The 13297-nt window shown below is 48.0% G+C and overlaps 1 protein-coding gene across 1 annotated transcript in view; it reads left to right on the top strand.

The window, feature by feature from the left end:
- Window positions 1-13297, top strand: part of spns2 (spinster homolog 2 (Drosophila)) — a 133971-nt gene that overhangs the window by 32467 nt on the left and 88207 nt on the right. The window contains exon 2 of the mRNA XM_041894558.2: window positions 3574-3639. Coding sequence (XP_041750492.1) covers window positions 3574-3639 — 66 coding nt within the window. The remainder of the gene's footprint in view (window positions 1-3573; window positions 3640-13297) is intronic.

Here is a 13297-nt window from a genome sequence, read left to right as displayed (position 1 = left end):
ATATCAGTTCATAAACACGATGCCATGGGATTGGGACATCGAAAATCTGTTCCCAACTAGCTTGAATTTAATGCTTTATAGTTGTCATAGTGAAACTGATACATTTTACAATTTAAATGTGTCATTTTAAGCCATTTATAATTTTTATTGGTGGCAGACAAACTAATGCATTCCATTTTCTTTTAAGTAATTGCCTCTTCCATTTTTGTGGCAGAGCTGCGACGAGTTAGTTCTAATTTTGTGTTGAGCAAAATGCATCCCATTGTTATCATGTAGTATAATGTTACTGAGCATGGTGGTAAGATACAGTATATTCTCCTCACAAACACCTGGAGATGCAGTCAAATATAGGCCTAGAGCACAGGAGGCAGACAGAGTGAGACAGAGTGAGAGGAGAGGGGAGAGGCTGGTGGTGATTTGTAAGTCCTCAGGATTTCGCAAGCTGACATCCTCCTGCCACCGTCTCTTGACCTTTCCTCCTTGTGTGTACCCACGCGACATTACCATGGCAACTCTAGCCCTGGCGCCACTAAGGCAGGAGACGGGTAGAGACTGGCGGGCAGTCAGTGGTACCTCAGTCACATATATTTTAACCTGACTCCTTTAGCTAAAGCAGGACGAATACTTATCTTGTATAGAAATTAAACATCTCAGACAATGTCTTTGTGGTCTTTTAGGTGATTTTGGTCAGAGCCAGAGATGTCAGTGCCCACCAAGCCCAGATAGATACAGAGCGGTCGGGTTATGAAGGGCGATAATGGGCAAAGAAGAAAAGAGGAAGGACGACAGGAAGGACGAGGATAAGGAGGGAGGCAGCACAGTGGGAGGGAGGGAGGAAAGAAGGAGAGGAAGAGAGATTTCATTGAGGGCAAGGGCAAACCATGAAACTGAAAGCTCCCATTGAGAGCGGAGCTAACTTTAGCCTGATATGCTGCTGCAGAAACACACAGCAGCCTGCTGTCTGTAATCTCATAGATTAAGAGAGCCCATAATAGAGACCATTACACCTGTATACCTGCACTCAATAGATTACAACAATTACTTCACAACATTATACAACATTGCACCTGCACTCAATACAATGGATGGTGAGCTCTTATCTGAAGACATTTATTGTATCAAACACTTGCCAACTTGAACAGTCAGGTTGATTGTTATAAAGGCTGAACACAATTTAGGGAATATGGGCCAACATTTGGCACATACTGTATTTACACACCATTTACATAATAGTGACTGTTGTTGTATATCAGAAAGAAAATCCTGTCACTCCCACCTGAGTCGGCCCCAAAAGACTGAAAAATCAATTTTCACAGCAATCTGTTAAGGAGCAAGTAGGGCAAAGATGAGTCAGTCAGTCACACATGCATTCACATGTACACCGACACACACACAGACTAAGTTGGTTCTGCACTCAGTCACCCCAGTGAGGTGGTGGTGTAATGGGGGGGGCAGGGTTAGTAGGAGGGGGTTCAGTAATTGTGCATTGTGTGTGTGTGAGTGTGTGTGTGTGTGTGTGGACGGGCAGGGCGTGGTACCAGGCAGGCAGGCAGGTGCTGACTCTGCTCGGGAGGGACGTTCCACCATCTGGTACAGGATCCCCCTCCCAGCGGGCACACTGTGTGTGTGTGTGTGTGTGGCTGTCTCCGGCAGGCTAATTAGAGCACAGCCTCGGCGGAGTGACAGCGCTGTCGCCGTGGCGATGTTTGACAGGCTCGACAAGGGAGAGCCAACCTGTCTGTACAGAACAAGAATAGAGCAAACGGCCAATGTGTATATGTGTCTGTCTGTCCTTGTCTCGGTGTGTGCGTCATTCAATGTTGAAGGGAAATGGGTTATTAGCCTAACTAAATCCCCTCCCAGTTTTACCTTGCACCAACCAAGCAGTAGTTTAACCATGCTACATTGATATGGAAGTACTTATGTGTGTGTCGTTCCAACCTAGAGAGAACCTAGCCTCGGTGCTGTGGCTTGTGGGTGTTGGTGTTGCAGTGGTGCAGGAATGCAGCCTGAAGTGTGAGAATGTGAGCAGGTGGCTTGTCTCATGTGACAGGAATGTCACTTATGTCCCTGCTCTGCTCAGAGCCCCAGCTGCACCTGCCCAGACCTCGCTCCTCGCTGCCTTTGAAATGTGCCCTGACTATATCTGTTGACAAATGAATGGAGTGATGACAATGCCCAAGGATAGAAACCTCAACCTTGGCCACTCAATCACATTAATAAAGTCATATTCTTTAAGAAAGTGCTTAGTTGTCACTTCTCTTAAGTCTTCCTCCCTCTCCATTTTTAGAGTAAATGAATATCGTCAAACACACAGCATTTTAAATATAGTTTGGGTGTTACTGTAGTGTAGACAGTTGAGGTAGAGAGACCATATTATTAGAATCTCATTCTATTTCTATGAGAGAGCCCCTCTGACGTTGAGTTCAGATGAGGTCTGCAGTGCATAATATAATACAACCTGGTATCAGTTTATAAGCATCTCTTTTTCTAAAAGATATGCTTCATGGTTATAATACCAGGCCAGAGGCTGCTGCTGTTTAGTGTTGTGGATGCTGCTGTTACTGCTGCTCTCTATTCAGAAGTTCTGTTCTGCTCAGACCAGACCAGCCTGTCAGTCAGTCTCACACACTGAGCCCAAATAGCCCTGTAGTGTGTTCTGTGTAGGGAGAGGCTCGGGAGGATATGAACGATTGAGATAAGGAATTTAGGCAAGGATAATCATTTTGAGAAAGATTTCTATGTTATTGAAAGGGCACTGGTAGTAGACTGGACACTTTTTTGACTATACAATCAATAAGTATGCTGGCTGTCGTATTGCTGTCGCACAACGGCCATCTTTATTTCTCTGATTCACAGGTGAATATCTCAATCTCACCATTGGTTACAGAGATACAAGTAGTGTCTTAGTAATGTTATGACAACAAGATTCAGCTGTTCACATATCCTGAGCTCAGTCGTTCCACCTCATTAAGTTCTCACTATAGACTAAGAGCTCTGTTCTGCTCGCGATCCTCTCTCTGGAATTTCCTTTCCTCCATACCGGTGTGGCATAACTGTCCTCCGGTTACAGAGAAGGAAACAACCAGTGTATGTGTGTTTGTGTGTGGTGCTTTTCAAATCAAAGCAAATCAAATTGCATTTGCCACATGCGCCGAATACAACAGGTGTAGACATTACAGTGAAATGCTTACTTACAAGCCCTTAACCAACAAGTAAGCGTTTCACCGTAATGTCTACACCTGTTGTATTCGGCGCATGTGGCAAATTGGGATTTTAAAAGGGCTCCTGGCCACCTTCACTAACCCCCTGCAGGCAACACCATCTTAGTGTTTAGTGCTGTCTGTGTGCCAGCCAAAAGAGCACTTAATACTGTATTACTCTCCTTTATACCATATTCTTGTCTGCAGCTCTAAGAGAAAACCACCGCATGGCCACAAACCGAATTCATTCAACTGTTATTAAAACGATTAAATATTCATGATAATGTGGATGGTTATTGTACCGCAATCATTGCCATACAATGCTAATCGCTGTCCTCCCCTATCTCTTTCTTCTGTCTCTGTTGTGCAGGGGTTCTGCTCGACATCCAGAGACACTTTAACGTATCGGACAGCGGAGTGGGCTTGTTGCAAACAGGTAAGTCTCTCCTGATCCCTTAATGACATGTATGTAACAACGATTAGCCAGCTCAAACATCCACTCAAACCTCCTCCTCCTCTCACGACATGGAGGGCAGGCCCATTACCTGTCCACACTAAGCTGCTCTTAGTCCTCTTAGATTAGGACAACAAAAGGATAAAAGGGGACACTTCAAGTCGTTTTCCACCACCTCCTCCAGCCTACTGCCTCCAGCCCTCCTCCCCTCCAGCCTACTGCTTCCAGCCCTCCTCCCCTCTCCTTCCCTTTCCTCCCCCCTCCACCTCTTCCTCCCTCCTCCTCCCTGCAGCCTGTGCAATTGACTGTGGCTAAATGACCGAGTCATGCCCCTTCTACCTTGCTCATTGACAGCCAAAAGTCCCTCCTTGAGTAGACAGGTAGGAAGCATACAAAAGTTATAATACACGTAGTAATAAACATGAACCAAATATTGCAATCTAGTGAATGTAAGCTTTATGAATTGAAAATGAATTTTAGCCTTAGGGCCTGACATTTCAAGCAACATTTTGCATGGTCAATAACATAACCTAGCCGGGTCAATAACATAACCTAGTCGCAGTGGATCTGTTCCAATGATGTAGGAAGTAGATGGTTAAGACAGCATGAATGGGTTATTTCTGAGCTCCATGTGTTCCCCCAGTAGGTAGCCCAGTAGAAATGGAAAGAGTGTTGCGTGGAAGCGGCAGTGGGTTAGAGGCTGGGTCTGAGGGCTATGGGCAGGGTTTCCTGCTCTATAGACCTTCATGAATCCAACTTTTGTGAGGGAAAGGTGCATGCTATTAGCTTGGCATCAGCAGGAGGGCTGGCATTTTCTGGAGACTGAGTTGACCTTTAAACGCAAAGGCTGTTGTGACGTAGCACATTCTGCACCTCCTAAAGCTGAATGTCATGGATTTGAGTTTGTTACAAAAATCTCACAGTGGCACCCACACGTCCATTATTTCTCAGGTGACAGGTGAAAAATCGGATACATCAAAGATAACTGCGCACTGATTTATGCTCCCATAAGTGAAGTTGTGTTTGATGAAGGGTGCATGGTTGACAGCGTTTCACCCGTCTATCAAAAGACTTGACATAGCAAACAGGAAATTCAAGCCCTGTTGCACTTGTTGTTGCAGTTTTGGAGTTGCTGTCAGGGTTGAGTGTAGAGGTAGTGTGGAATCAGGCGCAGGACACACAGAGGTTTCGAACAGACGTCTTTAGTGAAGTCCAAAGAACAAGCCACACACGGCAACAGGCAACAGGCGAACTTTACGCAACACGGTAAAGTAAAACCAAGGCGCACAAAGTGCGGAACTCTCTCTCAAAATACAAAATACAGAGAGAACTGAAAAACGGACTAGCACACAACGTGACAATAAACAATTACACACAACACCTGACCAAACTCAGAGAACTAAATAGGACGCATAATGAACACTAATCAGGAACAGGTGTAACAAAACAGACAAAACCAATCAAACATAGAAACATCGAACAGTGGCAGCTAGTACTCCGGAGACGACGACCGCCGAAGCCTGCCCGAACAAGGAGAAGGAGCAGCCTCGGCCGAAACCGTGACAGTTGCTGAATAAACAAAACCCACACACATGCAGAACACACCGCACACACATACAACAAACACATACTGTACACCTACTGAACTAATGCAAACGTACTCTCACTCCCACACATAGTCAGTAAGTGGAATGGCACCCACAGCTGCCCTCTGCCCCGTCTGCTGTCTGTAGCTGGGGATAAAAGCAGTAAATGTCTGTGTGTGTGTGTATGTGTGTGTGTGTGTATGTGTGTGTGTACTTGCGTGCAGTACGTGCACATGTGTGTGGCGTGCCTGCCCTGTCCTGTCATGGGCCAGACTGCGTGGTGTGGCATGTCCCCTGATCTCCAGCTGACCCCAGTCTCACGCTGGCCTGAGGAATGCAGCCGGCCAAAGCTGGGAACCTACGTGTGAACGGCTGGCTAGGGCAGTGGTTCTAAAACCTTCCCTCAGGGACCCCAGCCTAGTCAAGGGCTTGATGATTAGCTGACAAGTTGAATCAGGTGTGCGAGCTCTGGAATAGATCAAATACATGGAATGACTGGGGGTCCCGAGGAGAGGTTTGAGAACAACTGCGCTAGGGGGCTGGCGAGTGATCACAGGGTGTTGTGTGTATGTGTCCGTGTGTGCTGTTATATCATCAACCCCCTACATCTCCATCTCTCTCTCTCTCTCTCTCTCTCTCTCTCTTACCACTACTCGCCCACTATATGAGCACCTGCATCCAGGCTCTGCCCGCTTTCTCTCCTTGGCATCTTCCACCCACAACTGGTAGTCCAAACTGCCAACGTAGGCCATTTGTGGGCAAGTAGTGGTAAGTGGGCGATGTGTGAAGAGTTGATTCAGCCTCTCTCTGATCCCAGCTCACCCTCACTACACTCACACCTCAAACCAACACTAGTGTTACTGACTATTTATGAGAGCTCTGTTTGAGTTCTGGTCTGGTTCGGTTTGGCCCTTGTCGTTTTGGCCTTTTTCTTTTGCTGTAGATGAGGGGCTTTGGGTTAGCTCTGGGCTGACAAAGTCTGGAATATTGGATCTGTGGCTGGTTTTCCTAGAGTGCTTTTTGCCCACTCTGGAGATGAGAGTGGCCTCACTGGCCACTAGAGGTGCTGTTTAAACCTGCAGAAGTTCCCGACAGTATTTGCATTTTACATGCAGTTATGTCTGTAATTGTGTTTTAAAGTTCACACACAACTCAAAATATGGAAATGTGTAACCTTTCTCAAGTTATGGGGCAACACCTAACGTCAAAGTAAAAATGTTATTACTCAACACAAAACATTTAGAGGTGTGTGTGCGTACGTGTGTGTGCGTTCACACCTAAATAGGTGTGTGTGTGTGACATAACTTCCTGAGGGGTGAGGCCCAGGCCCAAAGAGAGTGGAGAGGCCCTGTGTAAGAGGATCAGGTCTCTGTTGATGTCACTCAGGTGATGTATGGTATGGCATGTGTTCTGGCCTCGGGTGCTCTCGCCTGTCCATCAGATCAGCCCCCAGGAATGTACTGCACACAGAAAGAACAGAGCAGAGCAAACACTAACTGTCATTCTTGATGAGAGGAGAAGAGCTGTCAGATCACAGGGAGGCTCCCATTGGATGTGACAGGCCTCTATTAGGTCTCCTAGCTAATGACCCTGAGGCTGTGGCCAAATGAAGACAGAGAGCTGTGAGCGAGAGAACGACCTATGGCTGTTTGGTCATGGATGATGTTACACCTTCTACAGGTTTGGAAGGAGCCTGGAGGCTCTGTTGGTTGGTGAGCCTGTAGACAGAGGAATGTGTGCTTTGTGTGGATTTCTCCTCAGACAATTAGACCTAGTGGGAACCATGCTGTAGATGTATAGTTATTATCCATTATTAGTCTAGTATGTAGGCAGGGTTTTAAAACGAGTGAGATCTTGGGTGTGTGAATAAGGAGCTGGTTAGTATCTGTCCAGTTTCTCCAGACTGCAACCGCTAATTATTACTGATCTGTTATGGGGGCAGGTTTTATATTCAGTTGGGATACATCTTGGGTGGATGAATGTGTGGTGGAGCCGACCAGTGTCTGTCCTGGTTCTGCAGGCTGTCCTCCATTCATCACTGCCAGGCTGCAGACAGACAGTTCTTTGCGTCCCAATTGGCACTCTAATCCCTAGAAAGTGCACTACTTTTGGTCAGAACCCTATGGGCTCTTGTTCAAAAGTAGTGCACTGTAAAGGGAATAGGGTGCCATTTGGGACGCAGCCTCTGTCAGACTGACTGTGTCTGTGTCTTGCTCCCTACGTCTGCCCCCTGCCTGGCTGCCCACCCCAGTCCTGTCTCAGTCTGCAACACGACACCCAGACACACACAGCCAGACCCTGGGTCCCAGAGTGTCAGCCAGGCCAGACACTTACTGAGAAATGCGGCCACAGGTGGAGCTGGGAAGTCCTTCCATTCATTGGAGCTGTGAAGTCCCTCATCTCTCAGAGCCCTACTAACTAACACACTCACATCATACATACAGCTCACAGTTTTTTTTAAATCTCTGGTCCGACCCTAACCCTAACCCACATACAGTCCTCACACCTCTCTCTCTCTCTCTCTCTCTCTCTCTCTGTCTCTCTCTCTCTCTATCTTTCTCTCTGTCTCTCTCTCTCTCTCTCTCTCTCTCTCTCTCTCTCTCTCTCTGTCTCTGTCTCTGTCTCTCTGTCTCTCTCTTGCTGTCTCTCTCGCTCTCTGTTCTACAGCATGAGTTGAAGTCAGTGGAGTCAGAGGAGATTTTCTCAATATCTCGTTTCTGGACTTACATTTAATGCCTATGATTTTCTTGTGGATAAGAGAGGATAAAGGCTTGTAGTTGTGGCTTTGACCCTGAAACCCCTTAGCAACTGGGGCTGTCGCAAGTGTGGTCAACTTGATATGTTTATGGACAGTGTTGGTCACAGGCTTGAGTTACTCTATAACGGAGATGGTTATAGGACTGGTAAATCCTATCTCAGTGTGGAGTAAAGCTATCAGTGCTCGATCAGCTGTGCTGTCTGTCGGCTGCCTCACAGCTGCTCTCGCTTTCCGGTGTCTCTCTCTATACCTCCGTTCCACTCTTTCGTTCCCTCGTTCGCTGTGTCTCTCTTTCCCCCCCTCTTTCACTCTCTCTCTCTGTCTCTCGTCTCTCCCTCGCTCCCTCTTAACTCTACAGTCCTCTCTCTCCCTCCCTCGCCCCTATCTCTTTTTTTCTCTCTCTCTCTCTCTCTCTCTCTCTCTCTCTCTCTCTCTCTCTCTCTCTCTCTCTCTCTCTCTCTCTCCATCCCTATTTCTCTTTCTCTCCATCTCCCCATCTCTTCCTCTCTCTCTGTCCCTTACAAAAAAATACAGGAAAAAATCATGTGGGGGAAAAAAGGTGGTTTTCAGACACATACAGTATGAACACGTTTGAACAAATCTCCGTTTTTTTTAACGAGTCAGACGTGGTTTTAGAACACGTGTGAAGTTTCACATGGATTTTAATGTATGTTTTTCACATGTACATTTTTCACGACAACATTTCACAAGGGATATTCTAAATTTCACATGTGCTTTTGTAACCTAAGGGATTAGAACCCACGCCTCGCATGGGAGAAGCCATTGTCTTGACCATTAGACCAAAGAGCTGACACTGGGTTTCTCTTCCAATGTATATGTATTATTAATTTCTCTCAATCTAAGAATATTGACTGTTCAATTCAAAATACGGCAGTCAAACGTTTAACATTTCTATCGGGTTAATCACAGGATTTGCTGTGATTAATTGCAAATTTAGAATTTGCTCAAATTGAGCAGTAATTTAAGATGTTTTATATAAAAAGCAGGTCAAGAATATTGACACTTTGATTTTGTCAAAAATAATGGAGTGGAGGGCTCAGAAATAAGAAATAATTATTTTTAACACACTATTATGCTCAGGTAGGCTAAGTAACCTTTTTACAGAATGGCATTACAGAATTTGATACTGCAACATGTTAACACCACCTTTTCACATGTGAGGAGAATAACACTATTTCACCCCCACATGTAAACTTGCAATTCCACATGTGAAAGTGAGTTTTTCCACATGTGGAGTTTTCTTACATGTGAAACTGAAAATTAAATGTTGACATGTTCATGTTTTTCAAATGTGAACTTGCAATTCCACATGTGAAATTTCAATTAACATGTGAGGTGAAAACATGTTATTTTCCTCACATGAGAAAAGGTGGAGAACTCAAAATGTAATACATGTGAAATTTAAGCTCAACATTTCACATGTGAAACTAAATGTTTTACATTTTAAACTGCACATTTCAAAGTTTTTTTTGTAAGGTCTCTCTCTCGCTCCATCCTTCTCTCCCTGCCGTGGTCTGTCTGCAAGTGATTATGCATGACAAGACATGCTGTCCTCTCAGCTCTGGTTGGCAGCTGTTGCTGCTCTGCTGTCACTCTGATGGACACCTCGCAGGAAAGGAGTCTGTGGCAACAACAGAGAGGGATTCAGAGATTCAGATTCAGATGGGATTCAGAGGGGGAGAAAGTCAGAGGGAGGGAGGGAGGGAGGGAGGGAGGGAGAGAGGGAGGGAGGGAAAGACACAGATATGGAGAGAAAGACAAAGAGGGGAGAGGAAGACAGCGATATATATATATATATATATACACTGCTCAAAAAAATAAAGGGAACACTTAAACAACACAATGTAACTCCAAGTCAATCACACTTCTGTGAAATCAAACTGTCCACTTAGGAAGCAACACTGATTGACAATAAATGTCACATGCTGTTGTGCAAATGGAATAGACAACAGGTGGAAATTATAGGCAATTAGCAAGACACCCCCAATAAAGGAGTGGTTCTGGAGGTGGTGACCACAGACCACTTCTCAGTTCCTATGCTTCCTGGCTGATGTTTTGGTCACTTTTGAATGCTGGCCGTGCTTTCACTCTAGTGGTAGCATGAGACGGAGTCAACAACCCACACAAGTGGCTCAGGTAGTGCAGCTCATCCAGGATGGCACATCAATGCGAGCTGTGGCAAGAAGGTTTGCTGTGTCTGTCAGCGTAGTGTCCAGAGCATGGAGGCGATACCAGGAGACAGGCCAGTACATCAGGAGACGTGGAGGAGGCCGTAGGAGGGCAACAACCCAGCAGCAGGACCGCTACTTCCGCCTTTGTGCAAGGAGGAGCAGGAGGAGCACTGCCAGAGCCCTGCAAAATGACCTCCAGCAGGCCACAAATGTGCATGTGTCTGCTCAAACGGTCAGAAACAGACTCCATGAGGGTGGTATGAGGGCCCGACGTCCACAGGTGGGGGTTTGGCATTTGCCAGAGAACACCAAGATTAGCAAATTCGCCACTGGCGCCCTGTGCTCTTCACAGATGAAAGCAGGTTCACACTGAGCACGTGACAGACGTGACAGAGTCTGGAGACGCCGTGGAGAACGTTCTGCTGCCTGCAACATCCTCCAGCATGACCGGTTTGGCGGTGGGTCAGTCATGGTGTGGGGTGGTATTTCTTTGGGGGGCCGCACAGCCCTCCATGTGCTCGCCAGAGGTAGCCTGACTGCCATTAGGTACCGAGATGAGATCCTCAGACCCCTTGTGAGATCATATGCTGGTGCGGTTGGCCCTGGGTTCCTCCTAATGCAAGACAATGCTAGCCCTCATGTGGCTGGAGTGTGTCATCAGTTCCTGCAAGTGGAAGGCATTGATGCTATGGACTGGCCCGCCCGTTCCCCAGACCTGAATCCAATTGAGCACATCTGGGACATCATGTCTCGCTCCATCCACCAACGCCACGTTGCACCACAGACTGTCCAGGAGTTGGCGGATGCTTTAGTCCAGGTCTGGGAGGAGATCCCTCAGGAGACCATCCGCCACCTCATCAGGAGCATGACCAGGCGTTGTAGGGAGGGAGGTCATACAGGCACCTGGAGGCCACACACACTACTGAGCCTCATTTTGACTTGTTTTAAGGACATTACATCAAAGTTGGATCAGCCTGTAGTGTGGTTTTCCACTTTAATTTTGAGTGTGACTCCAAATCCAGACCTCCATGGGTTGATGAATTTGATTTCCATTGATAATTTTTGTGTGATTTTGTTGTCAGCACATTCAACTATGTAAAGAAAAAAAGTATTTAATAAGATTATTTCATTTATTCAGATCTAGGATGTGTTATTTTAGTGTTCCCTTTATTCTTTTGAGCAGTGTATATAAATATAGTAAAATAAATGGTGACACCTGCGTAACACTCCCTCTGTGCAGCCTGTATGGCTGTGAGCTGTGAGTTTTTATCACCCACAGCACAGTATTGATTCCCAGATGAAAACAAAAGCATTTATCTGGAGTTCAATGGCGCCGGCCCCCGACTGAGACAGTTAATGAATAGCTCGGTAAAAACACCATACATCTACACTGAGTATATGTCACGGTCGTCTATGTCGTCCAAGTATGACCAAGGCGCAACGTGTCCAAGAAACATGACTTTATTAATCAAAGTAACCAAATACAAAACAAAAGACGACTCAAATGAAGTCCACGGTACAACAGACCGAAAACGGAACAAAAACCCACAAAAACACAGTGCAACCACAACAGTTTAAATATGGCTCCCAATCAGAGATAACGAGCCGACAGCTGTCACTCGTTACCTCCGATTGGGAGTCACATGAATAATCAAGAACCACCACAACATAGAAATGAACACCTAGAAACCAACATAGAAATACACCCAAAAGAAAATGAACAACCCTGGCTCAATAATCAAAGTCCATGGAGCCAGAGTGTCACAGTACCCCCCTAAAGGTGCGAACTCCGGGCGCACCAGCATACAGTCTAGGGGAGGGTCTGGGTGGGCGTCTGTCCATGGTGGCGGCTCTGGCACTGGTCGTGGTCCCCACCCCACCATAGTCACTACCCGCTTACGTAGCCTCCTCCAAATGACCACCCCCAACTAAACCCCACAGGATTAAGGGGCAGCACTGGACTAAGAGGCATCACCGGACTCAGGGGCAGCACCGGACTAAGGGGCAGCACCGGGCTAAAGGGCAGCACCGGGCTAAGGGGCAGCACCGACTAAGGGGCAGCACCGGGCTAAGGGGCAGCACCGGACTAAGGGGCAGCACCGGACTAAGGGGCAGCTCCGGACTGAATGGCGGATCCTGGCTGGTTGGCTCTGGCTGATCCTGGCTGGCTGGCGGATCCGGGCTGGACGGCTCTGGCGGATCCCGGCTGGACGGCTCTGGCGGATCCTTGCTGGACGGCTCTGGCGGATCCTGGCTGGACGGCTCTGGCGGATCCTGGCTGGACGGCTCTGGCGGATCCTGGCTGGACGGCTCTGGCGGATCCTGGCTAGACGGCTCTGGCGGATCCTGGCTAGACGGCTCTGGCGGATCCTGGCAGGACGGCTCTGGCGGATCCTGGCTGGACGGCTCTGGCGGATCCTGGCTGGACGGCTCTGGCGGATCCTGGCTGGACGGCTCATGGCTGGCTGACGGATCTGGCTGCTCATGGCTGGCTGACGGATCTGGCTGCTCATGGCTGGCTGACGGATCTGGCTGCTCGTGGCTGGCTGACGGATCTGGCTGCTCGTGGCTGGCTGACGGGTCTGGCTGCTCATGGCTGGCTGACGGATCTGGCTGCTCATGGCTGGCTGACGGATCTGGCTGCTCATGGCTGGCTGACGGGTCTGGCTGCTCATGGCTGGCTGACGGATCTGGCTGCTCGTGGCTGGCTGACGGATCTGGCTGCTCATGGCTGGCTGACGGATCTGGCTGCTCGTGGCTGGCTGACGGATCTGGCTGCTCGTGGCTGGCTGAACGGATCTGGCTGCTCGTGGCTGGCTGACGGATCTGGCTGCTCATGGCTGGTTGACGGATCTGGCTGCTCGTGGCTGGCTGATGGTGCTGGCTGGGCGGCTGGCGGTGAGGCGGACCCCAGCCTCGGATTGCGGTCATCACCTCCAGCAGGGCGGCTCCCATCTGCAGGAGCTGCTCTTGCTGGCCCCGAACCTGGGCTTCCAGTCTAGTATGGGCTGCGTCGGCTCCTGCTGATTCCATAGCTGGTGTATGATTCTGTCTGGCGGAAGGCTCTGGCTGATCCTGTCTGGCGGAAGGCTCTGGCTGATCCT

Source organism: Coregonus clupeaformis, chromosome 13 (genome assembly GCF_020615455.1).
Source record: "Coregonus clupeaformis isolate EN_2021a chromosome 13, ASM2061545v1, whole genome shotgun sequence".
Taxonomy (NCBI): domain Eukaryota; kingdom Metazoa; phylum Chordata; class Actinopteri; order Salmoniformes; family Salmonidae; genus Coregonus; species Coregonus clupeaformis.
This window is presented reverse-complemented; position numbering and strand designations above follow the sequence as displayed.